The sequence below is a fragment of the Cebidichthys violaceus genome, unplaced genomic scaffold (genome assembly GCF_023349555.1).
Source record: "Cebidichthys violaceus isolate CVI_PGR_0920_01 unplaced genomic scaffold, fCebVio1.0.p SCAF_9, whole genome shotgun sequence".
NCBI classification, from domain to species: domain Eukaryota; kingdom Metazoa; phylum Chordata; class Actinopteri; order Perciformes; family Stichaeidae; genus Cebidichthys; species Cebidichthys violaceus.
In genome coordinates this window covers 12752463-12764705 of record NW_027176975.1, presented here as the reverse complement: position 1 = coordinate 12764705, position 12243 = coordinate 12752463, and the positions used below count along the sequence as shown (strand labels likewise).

General features: G+C 41.7%; 1 protein-coding gene across 4 annotated transcripts in view; it reads right to left on the bottom strand.

The window, feature by feature from the left end:
• The window catches only part of cabin1 (calcineurin binding protein 1), a 35351-nt gene that overhangs the window by 17711 nt on the left and 5397 nt on the right, over positions 1 to 12243 (bottom strand). The window contains exons 16-32 of one of the 4 annotated variants that reach the window (XM_068702921.1): positions 12017 to 12205; positions 11674 to 11916; positions 11435 to 11588; positions 11224 to 11339; positions 10821 to 10982; positions 9114 to 9320; positions 8836 to 8981; positions 8407 to 8668; positions 7993 to 8163; positions 6234 to 6323; positions 5943 to 6103; positions 5634 to 5845; positions 3491 to 3544; positions 3315 to 3380; positions 2380 to 2559; positions 1760 to 2136; positions 432 to 545 (exon numbers count right to left, since the gene is read on the bottom strand). In XM_068702921.1, the coding sequence (XP_068559022.1) occupies positions 432 to 545; positions 1760 to 2136; positions 2380 to 2559; positions 3315 to 3380; positions 3491 to 3544; positions 5634 to 5845; positions 5943 to 6103; positions 6234 to 6323; positions 7993 to 8163; positions 8407 to 8668; positions 8836 to 8981; positions 9114 to 9320; positions 10821 to 10982; positions 11224 to 11339; positions 11435 to 11588; positions 11674 to 11916; positions 12017 to 12205 (2904 nt within the window). The remainder of the gene's footprint in view (positions 1 to 431; positions 546 to 1759; positions 2137 to 2379; positions 2560 to 3314; positions 3381 to 3490; positions 3545 to 5633; positions 5846 to 5942; positions 6104 to 6233; positions 6324 to 7992; positions 8164 to 8406; positions 8669 to 8835; positions 8982 to 9113; positions 9321 to 10820; positions 10983 to 11223; positions 11340 to 11434; positions 11589 to 11673; positions 11917 to 12016; positions 12206 to 12243) is intronic. The other 3 variants (XM_068702922.1, XM_068702923.1, XM_068702924.1) reach the window with 3 other exon arrangements.

The following is a 12243-nucleotide window of genomic DNA, read 5'->3' as shown; positions in this document are numbered from 1 at the left end:
GATTGTCAATACATCTAGTGATTACAGATGTGTTCAAAATGTGTTAAGCAATTAAGGTTTATGAAGACGTGATCTGTAGATATGCTGCTGCTTCCCCTCTTAAACCTTTAGATTCTGGATATCACTACTTACAGGCCCTGGTACTCACCATCGTACTCTGTGATATGCAATGGCATCTCTAAATAATACAATAAATTGATGATCTGCCACCTTTCATCACCTCATTATTGGTCTGGACCTATGGACCATATCAGACTTGATCCAATGACATTTCACTCCAGTCTGCAGGTGCTTTTTAATAGTTTAATAGATTTACTTTTATCTATTATGTGCTGCACATGCTCGACATAGCTTGCTTTCGATGATCCATCAAGATTAAATAAAGTTTGCTTACTGATGTGTAGAGGAGGAACCATGTTGAACAAACTTACATTAAACAGGTTCGTCTTGTTTCTCTCACAGAAGAGCCCTTGTGCCGGCATGTGCTTCAGCTGTTGCCATGGGACACTGCTTCCTAGCAACACATCTCGGGCCCACTGTAGGTTCTGTGGCGGGAAATAAATAAATAAATAAATGAAAAAAACAACATCAATGCACAGTTCTATACACACACGTCAGTATTAGATAACCAAGGGGATACCCCTCCATCAGAAAAGATTTATAGAAGTGATAAACAAACTAAGTAATTCATATGTTGTAAAAAAGAAGAAAAAGGAGAAAAATATGCTCATTTGCAAATTAGGAAGATGCAGACCTGTGATGACTCACAATTCAGTGTCTATACCAAAGACCTGGTTGAAAAGACAGCAAGCTAACGCCACTTCATGTTTTCTTTCACTAACCCAGTGGGCTATAGCATGAAACTACAGGCTCCCTCTCCTTCCATCTTTGGAGTGAGGATAAAGCTGGCCAGTCGATGTGAGGGGAGATGTTGTCCTGAGAACAAAAGGGGGCTCAGACGCTGTTAACACTGGATGTGTCTGGGTGTGAGGGCAGCTAAGCAATCGGTGTCAACAGCACCACATAAACCGACTGTGACATCGAGTCACTGCTAGTGAAGCAACACCTGTGTAAGCCTCCATCAAAAGTTATTCTACATTTAACTGAGCCTCGAGGGAATTATCTTTAAATACTTATAAATTCTAGCTGTTGTGACTGTTAATAAAAAAAACTAAGGTTTCTTCAGTATTGAAGCAAATTAGGAAGACATTACCGCAGGGAGCCATAAAACACATGATGCTGCACATTTAGTACTCTGAGGTCGAATGAGCATATTACAAAACCAAAAATTTAAAAAGAGCCAGTCCCAATTTACCCTTATAGTCGGGGCAAAGGCTGTATTAAAAAAAATTGGACAAATGGAGTGCTGACAGAAGGATGCCACCAGAGGAAAGCTCAACCTCACTGTGCCAAACTGGCTGAGAGAGCACTGCGCTACCACCCACGCACACCTCTGCCCACAGAGCCTCATAGCCAACACAGGCTGTTTCAGCAACTTGTGTAATACTGCAGCGCTCACAGACCCGTAGGAAAAACAAAACCCAATAGCCATACTTGTCATTAAAATAATGAAAGTAAAAGTTAGTTTGTATTTTGAGGAAATTGTAGAGATTCTTAGCAAGCCCCATCCTCTGTAAATGTCCCCATTAACGACAGGGGATACTGATTATAGGCGTATTGCTTAGATTTAATGGAGGAATTGGCCTTTGAAATGCAATGAGAATGGACTAGTGCCATCAATTAACAGGGGGGGACTGACCTGATGGGTCTTGCTGTTGCTGTAGAAGAAGGCCAGGCGGTAGAGACTCTTGTAGTGCTGAGGGAAGCGGCCGAGGCAGAGGAAGAGCGCACTGACACACATTTCCACCAGCATTCGTCTCTGGTCTCCGATCTCTGCGGGCAGGGCCTTGGGCACCTCGATCACCTCGGCGGGGGGCTCTGGCTTCCTTTTCCCCTCACTGGCTGGGGTTTGAGGAGCAGCCTGTTGAGAGTGGGATGGCTTTGGAGGAGTGGCTGGGATAGGTTCCACAGAGACCTTGGGGTCTGAAGCCTCAGGGAGCGTCACCACCACAGCTTCTACTACTTCCTGGATAACTTTTTCTTCTGTCTGGATGCCGGAATGGTCTCCATGTGACACTGAAGCAGGATTTAAATGAAAGACCTTAGGGCTTGAGTTTTGCATGTTAAATTAGTGTTCTGCTTGCTTAATATGGAGCATGTAAACATCAAGACGCCACATCTAAATATAGGTTTCTGTGCACATTTAAGTATGGTACTTTTATGCAAATTGTTATATAAATTGATCCCATTAAGCTAAGACAATGTAATGATACAGGTAAACGCAGCAAGAAAAGATTTGTCATTTAAGTCCGAGCGTACCTGTGTCCTCGGATGCGAACTGTCCGTCCTTCACAGGAGTCGTACTTTCTGATGAGGATGAACTGGCTTTCCCAGAAGCAGGTTTGTGGCTGCTGTCTTGTGAGCTGGTGGGATCTGTGAAGGCATCCTGGGTGGAGTTGGAGTCAGAGAGCATCACCACCTCACTGTCCTGACTGCGCTCTGCCAAAACAAAAATACATCATGGGTCATGCCACCAGTTGCCTGGACCCAGATCAAGACAAATCGTATCATAGATAAATACACAATACAAATATTATTTTTTCTGTCCGAAAGGTGGGAGGGTAACATACTTCTTTAAAAAAAAAAAAAAAAAAATGATTATACTGTAATTTCAGGAGGGACAATCTTTCATTGGTCAATACATTAAGATTACAGTATTAAATTTCAACCAATTATCCAAAATGTGTTATGGCACACATTAACAGCATGCTGTGGAGGCCTTTTCAAGCTGTTGGTTTGGGGGACTTGTTTTTTAATGCCAAACATTGCCTGTTATAATGTGGGAGAAAGAAATATATATAATTATGAAACAAGAATAGGTCATGAGCCACAAATCCTTATTAGGGCATCCCTAGTGACAAATTGTTTTAAAAGGATAAAAGTGGTCCAAAACCAAAATACCAGCATTTCTCTTAATTGCCATGTTGTGCAGCCTCAGCAAAAATACAGTCCTTGGCAGGAAGCTGTAACTAACAGAAACAGAAGGGTAATACGCTTTTGCTATTTCAGTGAATAAAGCCCACAGGGGACTTTTGAAAAAAGATTCACAGTCATTAGTTAACAGCATAGTTATAATGATACTGTAAGGTTTGTGTGAACTGACAACTGTGTGCTCCCACAAGAATGCACTTCATTTTGGATTAAAAACATCTTAAAGGCCTCTTAAAGAGTTTGGTGGGTTTGAAAAACAGTACCATTCAGGGAAGCCAGCCACATTGGAGACCTGGGCAGGCAGTAATCATGGTCAAACTCTGGTGAGGCTGTTGAAGATATGGGGAGCTGGTTTTAAAATATAATCCAAAAGAAATCTGCATCTCTGAATTTATATTTAAAAATCTGCAATTTCCCCTAAAAAAATAAAATAAATTACCTTTCTTGACAACTGAATACAGATTCGATGCCACTCTCCTTGAAAATGTTGAACCTGATTCAGACAAAAATATCTATAAGTGCAGTGCAAGTGTTTCTAAAGATCAATATTTCTCACCTAAACTTTAAAAAAAAATAAGGCCTGTGATATGATCAGTGGTTACAACCTAGAGCTGTAAAGACACTCTTAGCTCTGGAAGCTCTGGCTGGCTACTGTCGTTTTGCCGAAAATTTCAGAAATAATACTTAAAGGGAACTATAAAAGGAGCATTTTTCCAGATAAAGGCATGTCTGAATCAGGCCCCACTCTCTTGTCACCTTGCTGTCCTTTAAGCAGGACTCAAGCCAGAAAAATTGGGACACCTACAAGCAAACATGTGCATGGAGGGGTATTTTCACCTGCCAATAATAGGCCAGCCACATTCTTCTTGGCTTGACATTTTCACACTAATTGGCCATAATTGGAAATTATATCCAATTAGTGGAACACAGCAACACACATGATTCACGTCAGATTTCGAAATATCTAAAGAGAGTTTGACTTTTTGTCAAATTAGGCCCACACCAAACTTAAATAAGATGTAACCACATGACACACCAGACAGTTAAGTGAAGTGTGATAAAAGGACTGACTTTGTCCAGTCGTGGAGACATTCACCCCATTAGAACTACATGCATATAAAATGGCAAAGCAGGTGGTAAAAAGCAAGCAGGCAAAGAGGTAGCAGGCAGGTAGGTAGGTAGGAAGGAATCTGGAAAGGGTGACAAAACTGGCAACATGGGCAATATGGCTGCGTTATTTGCACATTCAAGCTAAACATGACACATGGGGAGGGTGAACAGATGTCACGGTTTTTGTCAAATGGAAAAAATGGTCAGGACAGTTTTCTCCAAAACAGCATTTAGGCTTATGTTTCACAATACTCAGCAAGTAATAGTAAACGTAAACTCTGATTCCTGAAATCTAAATCCAGGCTGCTTTAACTGAATGTGTAAGTATATGATTGTTTTTTGTAAATTCTGACATAAAACAATACCACGGAAACTCTCTCGGACAGAGTGTTTTCTCTGAAATTCGAACAAAGACAATTCCCACTTCACCACTGCAAGTATAAGAGTATACATGAAAGATGGTCGATGTGCATGGCTCAAAAGGTCAGCTATAATGTTCATCGTACACACACACACACACACACACACACACACACACACACACAAAATCACAATGTACATCTAACACCTTACTCATGCCACTATCAAGTCTTTTTCAAAAACTGTAATTTTCCATTTTCACACACAGCTTCATGAGAAGTAAAAATGTCTATGAGAGTTGTAGTACACTGAAAACTTCCCTGTTTATCAGAACTACCATGTAGATTACCTCAACATCCAATTGGATGAACTTAAACTTTTAAGTTCATCCAATTGGATGAACTTAAAGTTTTAAGTTGGGTGGCTGGTTTGTTGTGCGCCTCATCTCTGTTCTCATTTCTTCTGCTGTACACAAGGGCTTCTTGCAAAACAGATCTTAACTTCAATACATTACCTGATTAAATAAAAGGTTATAATAATAAGGCAGGAGCTTGCTGATAAATATATAATCAGTGTAATCAAGACTTGGTTACTATTAGTAAAGTGCTCTAGATTAGCATCAGGGATCTCCACTGTTTAACCAACACACAGTGAAGCAACAATCAGGATCATTAAGAATGTGCTGCAAGGTCTCCACGATGTTATAGGCTTAAGGAAGTTATAACAAAAGAACAATTAATACATTAGGAGAGTCAAGATGATTGGTAAGGAAAGAAAATAAGACCAGCAATCAAGCAATGACAAGACATTGATGTTATTTCAACACACACACACACACACACACACACACACACACACACACACACACACACACACACACACACAAAATCTATTTGTTTTTGCTTTGTCAGGCATAGCAAATTAGTCAAATAATCAGAAGCCATATTGCCCATTTCACCACATCCCAATCACCCGGTGCATGGGGATCATTGTAACTGAAACCAAAGCCATTAAGCATGGTGATTAGCACACTCCCCAGTGGGCTTCCTGTCCCAGTGCAGAAAGGGCAAAGAGCCCAACCCCAGAGACAGTGTCTAGGACTGGGACTGTACCATCAGCCTGCTGCTCCTCATTCCGCTGCTGCTGCCACTGCTGCCGTCGGAGAGTTTTGCGTTTGGCGTAATCATGGTCAAACGGCGTGGCCACGTAAGGCGGGGATGTCAGACCTGGGGTGGCAGCTGACAGATGGGAGGAGCTGAGGACGTTTCCTATGCAAACTGACGAGCAATTAAAGTCTTCGTCCGTCATGGAGGGGGGTTTCTCCCTGCAATGAATCAAGAACAATGGTGACAATGAATGTTAAGCCGTGAGATTGAATACGTTTTTCATAATTCCTGCTGGATTATATCTTTGTAGCTTACTTTTCAAGGGACCTAGGCATGCTTGGCATGCTCTTCTCTTCCCCCCTGGCAAATGGCCCGGTAGCGGCTTCGACCAGCAAACCGAACAAGAGCTCGTGTTCCAGAGCAGGCACACCCCCCTCTAATAGCTTTAGAGTGGTGGCGCTGAGACGGAAATGCAACTAGAAGAAAGTAGTAAGAATAAAAATGTCTTGTGCACAATGTGTTTAAATGTGAATGCCTTCAGACAGTTATCTAACGTAAAACAATCAATGCGACACAACTAGAAACTACAGGCAACATGTAGTTTACCTCAAGGGCCTCCATGGCCAGGTCAGGAGGATTATGGTAATGGATTTTCCGGGGGTACCTAGCAGCTTCTTCATGCAGATAGTGGGCTGCCTATGAATATAAAGAGAGAGTCACCAACACAAGCATAAGGCTTTACAAATGAACAGGTCGAATGGAGGGAAGGAGCACAATAAGAAGTAGAAGACCGCCATGTGTGCAGACATCAGGGTTCACGGTGTTCAAACTGCCCCACTCATCCTCTACTGACCTCCAGGACATTAATATCATACAGGTTCATCTGCCTCCAATGATCTAATCAGAACAACAGAGCGATGACTAACTCCATACATTGTTCTCTCAGAAAAAAAAACATCTTCCGAGGGCGGAAGGGCAGCGATCTTTGTTTCTGTAGGCGGGTTATGAAACAACTCCTGGGAGAGCAAGAAAAATGTCTGCAATCAACCGAAGGATTATTCTTTCTTTTATTTCTTTCAAGTACAGTTATCATTTCTGTTGGTTTTTACTATCGTATAAAATGTTCCCTGCTTACCTCACTGACTTCTATACATTATTGTCCATTAAACTGAAGTACTTAGAAATGTGTTTCTCATTAGGAAAAAAAAATACGGGTTGTTAAATCAAGACTTCAACCTCAAGGAAATTCATTAATTTGAAAATCACAGACACTGTATGCTGGTCAAAATGCAGAGTGTATTTGGTGTTAGAAGTGTGGAAATCACCTTTTAAGCTTAAAGAACCCGATATTTCTGTATTTGCCCTGTGAGAGAGCAGTATCCCCACAACAATTCTAAAATCAGTTATCAGAATCTATCTATCTATCTATCTATCTATCTATCTATCTATCTATAGATATATACACATATATATAGATATATATACATATATCTATATATATCGTATTTTCCGCACTATAAGGCGCACCGGATTATAAGGCGCACCTTCAATGAATGGCCTATTTTAGAACTGTTTTTATATATAGGGCGCACCGGATTATAAGGCGCATAGAATAGAAGCTACTACAGTCAAACGTTTGACTGGGGTTGCGTTATGCATCCACTAGATGGAGCTGTGCTAAAGGGAATGTCAACAAAACAGTACCGGTGTTTACCGCTATTACTTCGGCGACGCCCCTGACTACGGTAGCCGTAATGCTGCAAGCGGTGCGGCTTTGTAGTTTACCAGTCGTACTGAAACATTTTGACAGAGCGCCGTGTACAACCAGTATGGATCAACCAATTAACCAATTGATCCATATATAAGGCGCTCCAGATTACAAGGCGCACTGTCGTTTTTTGAGAAAATTAAAGGCTTTTAAGTGCGCCTTATAGTGCGGAAAATACGGTCTATATATACACACACACACACACACACACACACACACACACACACACACACACACACACACACACACACACACACACACACACACACACACACACACACACACACACACACACACACACACACACACACGTGTATGTATAACACCCACCCTCTGGTTCCCTCTTTAGGTAAGCACTGTTGGAGTCGTTTGCACTGTTAGCGTTGTTAGCATCGTGAGCTGCAATCTGCCAGCTCAGCCGTGGGGTCTTAAAATACTTCAGTTAAATACTTTATTAATACTTTTATTTATTTTTTTTTTTTTTACACATTTTATCTCATACCCGAGTAAATAAACATCTCAACAATTAAGCTAATTATTAAACATAAATTAGAGATTTATCAGGTAAAACTTGAGTTCATAACCTAAAATGTTTACCTTTTTGTAAAGCTGCAGATATTCCACAGGAGGCTGTTTGCGTTTCTCCGATATCTTCCCGAGCATGTAGTGAATGAGCCACTCTTCTTCATCACTGTCACCCTCACAACGGGAAGCTCCCTGGAAACACTGGAACGCTGTCTCCAACATGGAGTCTCTCCTTTCTTCCATCTACACACACACACACACACACACACACACACACACACACACACACACACACACACTTTAGCTCAAGGTGATAGATCAATTTACTCTACAACAAGTTAAGATGTGGAACAAGCAAAAGTGACAGGATGGATGCGACATCCGTTTAGCTCACACATGGAAAGTTTGACATGAAGTGGACTTAACATGAACTGACAGAGAATACAAATTAGCAACAAGATATAACTTTGTTAACATGTACCTCACCTGTTTAACCACCTCTGGGGGGAGCTCGTTGCGCCACTGCTTGAGTTGCCTTGAAGCAAATGTGTGCAGCGCGTATGAAATGGTACCGTACTCGATCCACAGAGACAGGTTGGAGCTGTCTATTACCAGGGCCCTCTTAAAGCAGTTAAGCACAGCCTGGGAGTGTTTCCATATAGGAACGTCACTTTTCAGCTCATTGGAGTTGAGCTTTTCCTGAATGCGACTGGCCCTCGCTAAAGCCATACCTGCCCAGGAGTCAAACCTGAGGAAAGACACATGTTTCTAGTAAAGTCATTGCACTTGAGGCATTATGGTAAAATGCAACATGACAAACCCTACACATTCACATTTATTTGCCAATATTCATAACATAAATAGATGTTTTGTAATGTGAATAATCATTGACACTAGTGCAGAGAAATGAGCTACCTGTTGGGACACACGCATATGTCATGCATATAGAACTTGATGGCTTTAGACTGCTCCTTGTTCTTGAAATGGTAATCAGCCAGCAAGTAGTAGATCTCATTAATGATCGGAGGTGCCGGAGCGCTACCCTCAGGAAGAGATGGGGCCTTAAAGAGATCAAAATGAAATCATGATTCTCTGTGACAAACCTGCAAATTAAGTTAAGAGAGTGACAAATACTATTTAGGGTGCCTGAGTCACTGCTCTTCCTCACATTCATTGTGGGCCTAGCAACTGACCTTTTCTGTCATGCCCTCGATGTAGGCTGCCACTTCATCCATGGTGAGAGTGGGGGTGTCACTTGTGGGGGCGATGCCAGCAAACCTTCTCAGCAGATTGGCCAATTCTGCAGACACTGTGCTCGTCTTATAGCTGTCAAACTCAGGCAGTGACTTTGGTTTGAAATACTGGAACATGAAGAGGGCATCACACCACAGCAGCTCAACCTACAAAACACATAATGATTCCACAGGAAACATTGGTGTCACAGTCCATTGTATAGCACACAGCGCCAGAGCAAATGAGTGGTATCAAGATCTCCTGGGGACTGTCCTCTTGCACCGTGTTTGCATAATTACAGTCAGACCTCTACATGCACTGATACTCAACTGTTGAAATGACACCCACCTGGTGGCTGGACACATGCACTACAAAAATAGAAGAGACCAGGGGCTGTATCTGCCAAGCTTCACAGTGTCATGAGTCACTCCAGGGGTTACAATCCCACAATATTATCAGGGTTATGATATTGATCCTGGGTTTCATATCTTTTAGATTTAGATAGAATATAACTATTCACAACAACAGAAGCTAGATTAGCTAAACATTTTTGTATCTTAGGGGATTCTTGCAAACAGCTTGAAAAGGTGGAGACAGTAGTGGACAACAGTAAGTGAAGTGCTGCAGATGTGATTGTGCTTGTATGTTGTTTGCAGTTGATCTAAACGCCTTCACATTTCTTACTCAGTGAATTTATGCCATTACGCCGTTAATGCCATTTCACCGCCTCAATTTTATTTCGATGACACCAGACGTCCGTACCTTATGAGCCCACATAACAGCATTAATGAATGAAGCAGACCTCTGTGTTGTGTGCAGGTCAATGAGGGCACATGTTTGCGTCATTGGCAGTCAAACACATGTGAGAAATCATACCAATTAGTCAAAGCCTTGAGCCATTTTCACCACCTCTTCACTATTCCACCGCCTCTTTAACACCCTTTGGCTATTATCTAAATAGCAGCTCAGCCACATTGGAGTTTTTTGTTTGTTTCACATTTTAGATTACATAATATATATTGGTTTAAAGAAAAAAAAGAAAAAAAGGGTCAAGCAGGCATAGCTGAGATTGACTTTTGTGGTATATAACTAAATTGATTAACTTCCGAGCAGCAGTCACCTCAAGTTCATGAAACTAATTACTAGGGCTGCACAATTATGGCCAAAATGATAATCATGATTATTTATTGATTTTAGGGACAAATTACTTTTATTGCACTTTCACAGTTAAATCAATAGAGCACTGCTTTCACTTCCATGTTGTGCTACATTCCTGCTAATGGACAAATCTTTGCAACAAAATAAGGTTAAAAAACGAGTAATATACAGTATATTACTCTTCTACTCTGGACTGCCGGCTCACATTTACGTTAGTTTTTCACAGGGTGATGCTGTAAAGCACACGGCATGACCGCTTCCCAAAAGTGAAGCTGAAACGTCTCGCTTGCCCCCGACTGGCTATTAGTTAAGGAAGCGCTCGATTTGATAAGTAGCAGAGTTTTCTATGAGCGTAGCACACGTTCACAGTTGATCATGTTCATTTAATTGTGGGAAGCCAAAATCCTAAACTCGATTAATATCTGATTAATTGTGCAGCCATCCTAATTACAATATATTAATTCAAAGGCATGAACAGAGAGACTTTTAGAATCATCTGAGTGAGTGACCTGTGGAGACGAGTGGTCCTCAAGGTAGCGGGACTTGCTCTTCTTACTGGGGTAGCCATAGAGGCAGAAAAAGCACTGTTCCAAGGCCATCTCCAACTCCTCTTTGTAGGGATGAGAGTCACTGTTGGAGGAGGCTGCGACCTCTTTTTTCAAAACTTGAACCTGTACCAAACAAAAGAAAAAAGCTCCGTCAAACTGCTCAAATTGTTAACACAAAAGCATTAAGTTACAGTAACACAAATAAATATACATCAAGTCTACAGCTGCTTTATGTCAATAATTAAAAGCAGGAATGCATAGCCAATACGATATTCAAATAAAAAAAGGCAAAAATATGCAAGCTGTATAATTATATTCGGTCAGAATACAGTATAGGCAGACAAGAGTCTACAAACAGACTTACATAGAACTTGAGGAGTGCGCCATCCGAGTTGCAGCACAAGGAGCGACGGCCAAGATACTCATGGGCTGTGTTCAGAAGCATCAGGGAGGAGGGCAGCATGGGAGTGTCCGAGTCATCTGAAAAAGACTTGAAAGGGTCATTCGGTGTGACAACTACCATGGCATAAACACCAAGGGAAACCCAGAGGCATTAAATCAAGAAGTCAACAAACCTTCATCATCCCTTACAGATATGTGCTGTCGAAGCATACAGTTAAAAGCAGCCTCCTCGTATTTGATAATGCGATACAGGATGATCCAAGGCAGAACCGAGAAGAAATAAGGCTCCTTGGGATCGTCCGAAATGTTCATGCTCAGATCAATCAGCTGAAAATAAGATCAGTTTCTTATCAAAGTGTCACATTAACAGATGTTTTAGGAAACTAAGTGTTTTCTTTGGCTCCCTTCTTACCTGAATTAGATTGTTTGCTAGTCGAGCCATACTAGAGAAGTGGGGGACATTGCTTAGAAGCTCAGAGTTTTTGATGAAGCAGATCTCGGTGCCATCCAGCAACTTTCCAATAGTACTGACCCACTCCTCCTTACTAGGAGGAGAGTTGTTTGGAGCAGAGTTGAGCTGTTGTAGGGCTTCATTCAGAGCCAACTCGCTGCACTCAAAACATTGCTGGTAGTCCTGCAGCTTCAACAGCGCGTTCTAGGCCAGAGAGAGAGACCAAATTCAATGAAGAAATGTCAATATTAACACATTTCAAGAGATATATAGGGTCAGTCAATATTGTTGTAGTACATCCAACCTGCAGTAGCATCAGCTGAGCAGGCCGCTCTGGCGCTGAGCTCACAAACTCCAAAGGTTTACTCCGGTTGCCATAATTAAGAGTGGGCTGCAGCAGGCGCACAACAGAGTCAAAGTCTGCAGACTCGAAGAGACGCTGGATCTCCTCCAAAGACTGACAACGCTCCAGAGACTTCAGCCTCTTGTCAATCTGTCCATGGGGAGAAAAACAGAGGAAAAAACCCAGTC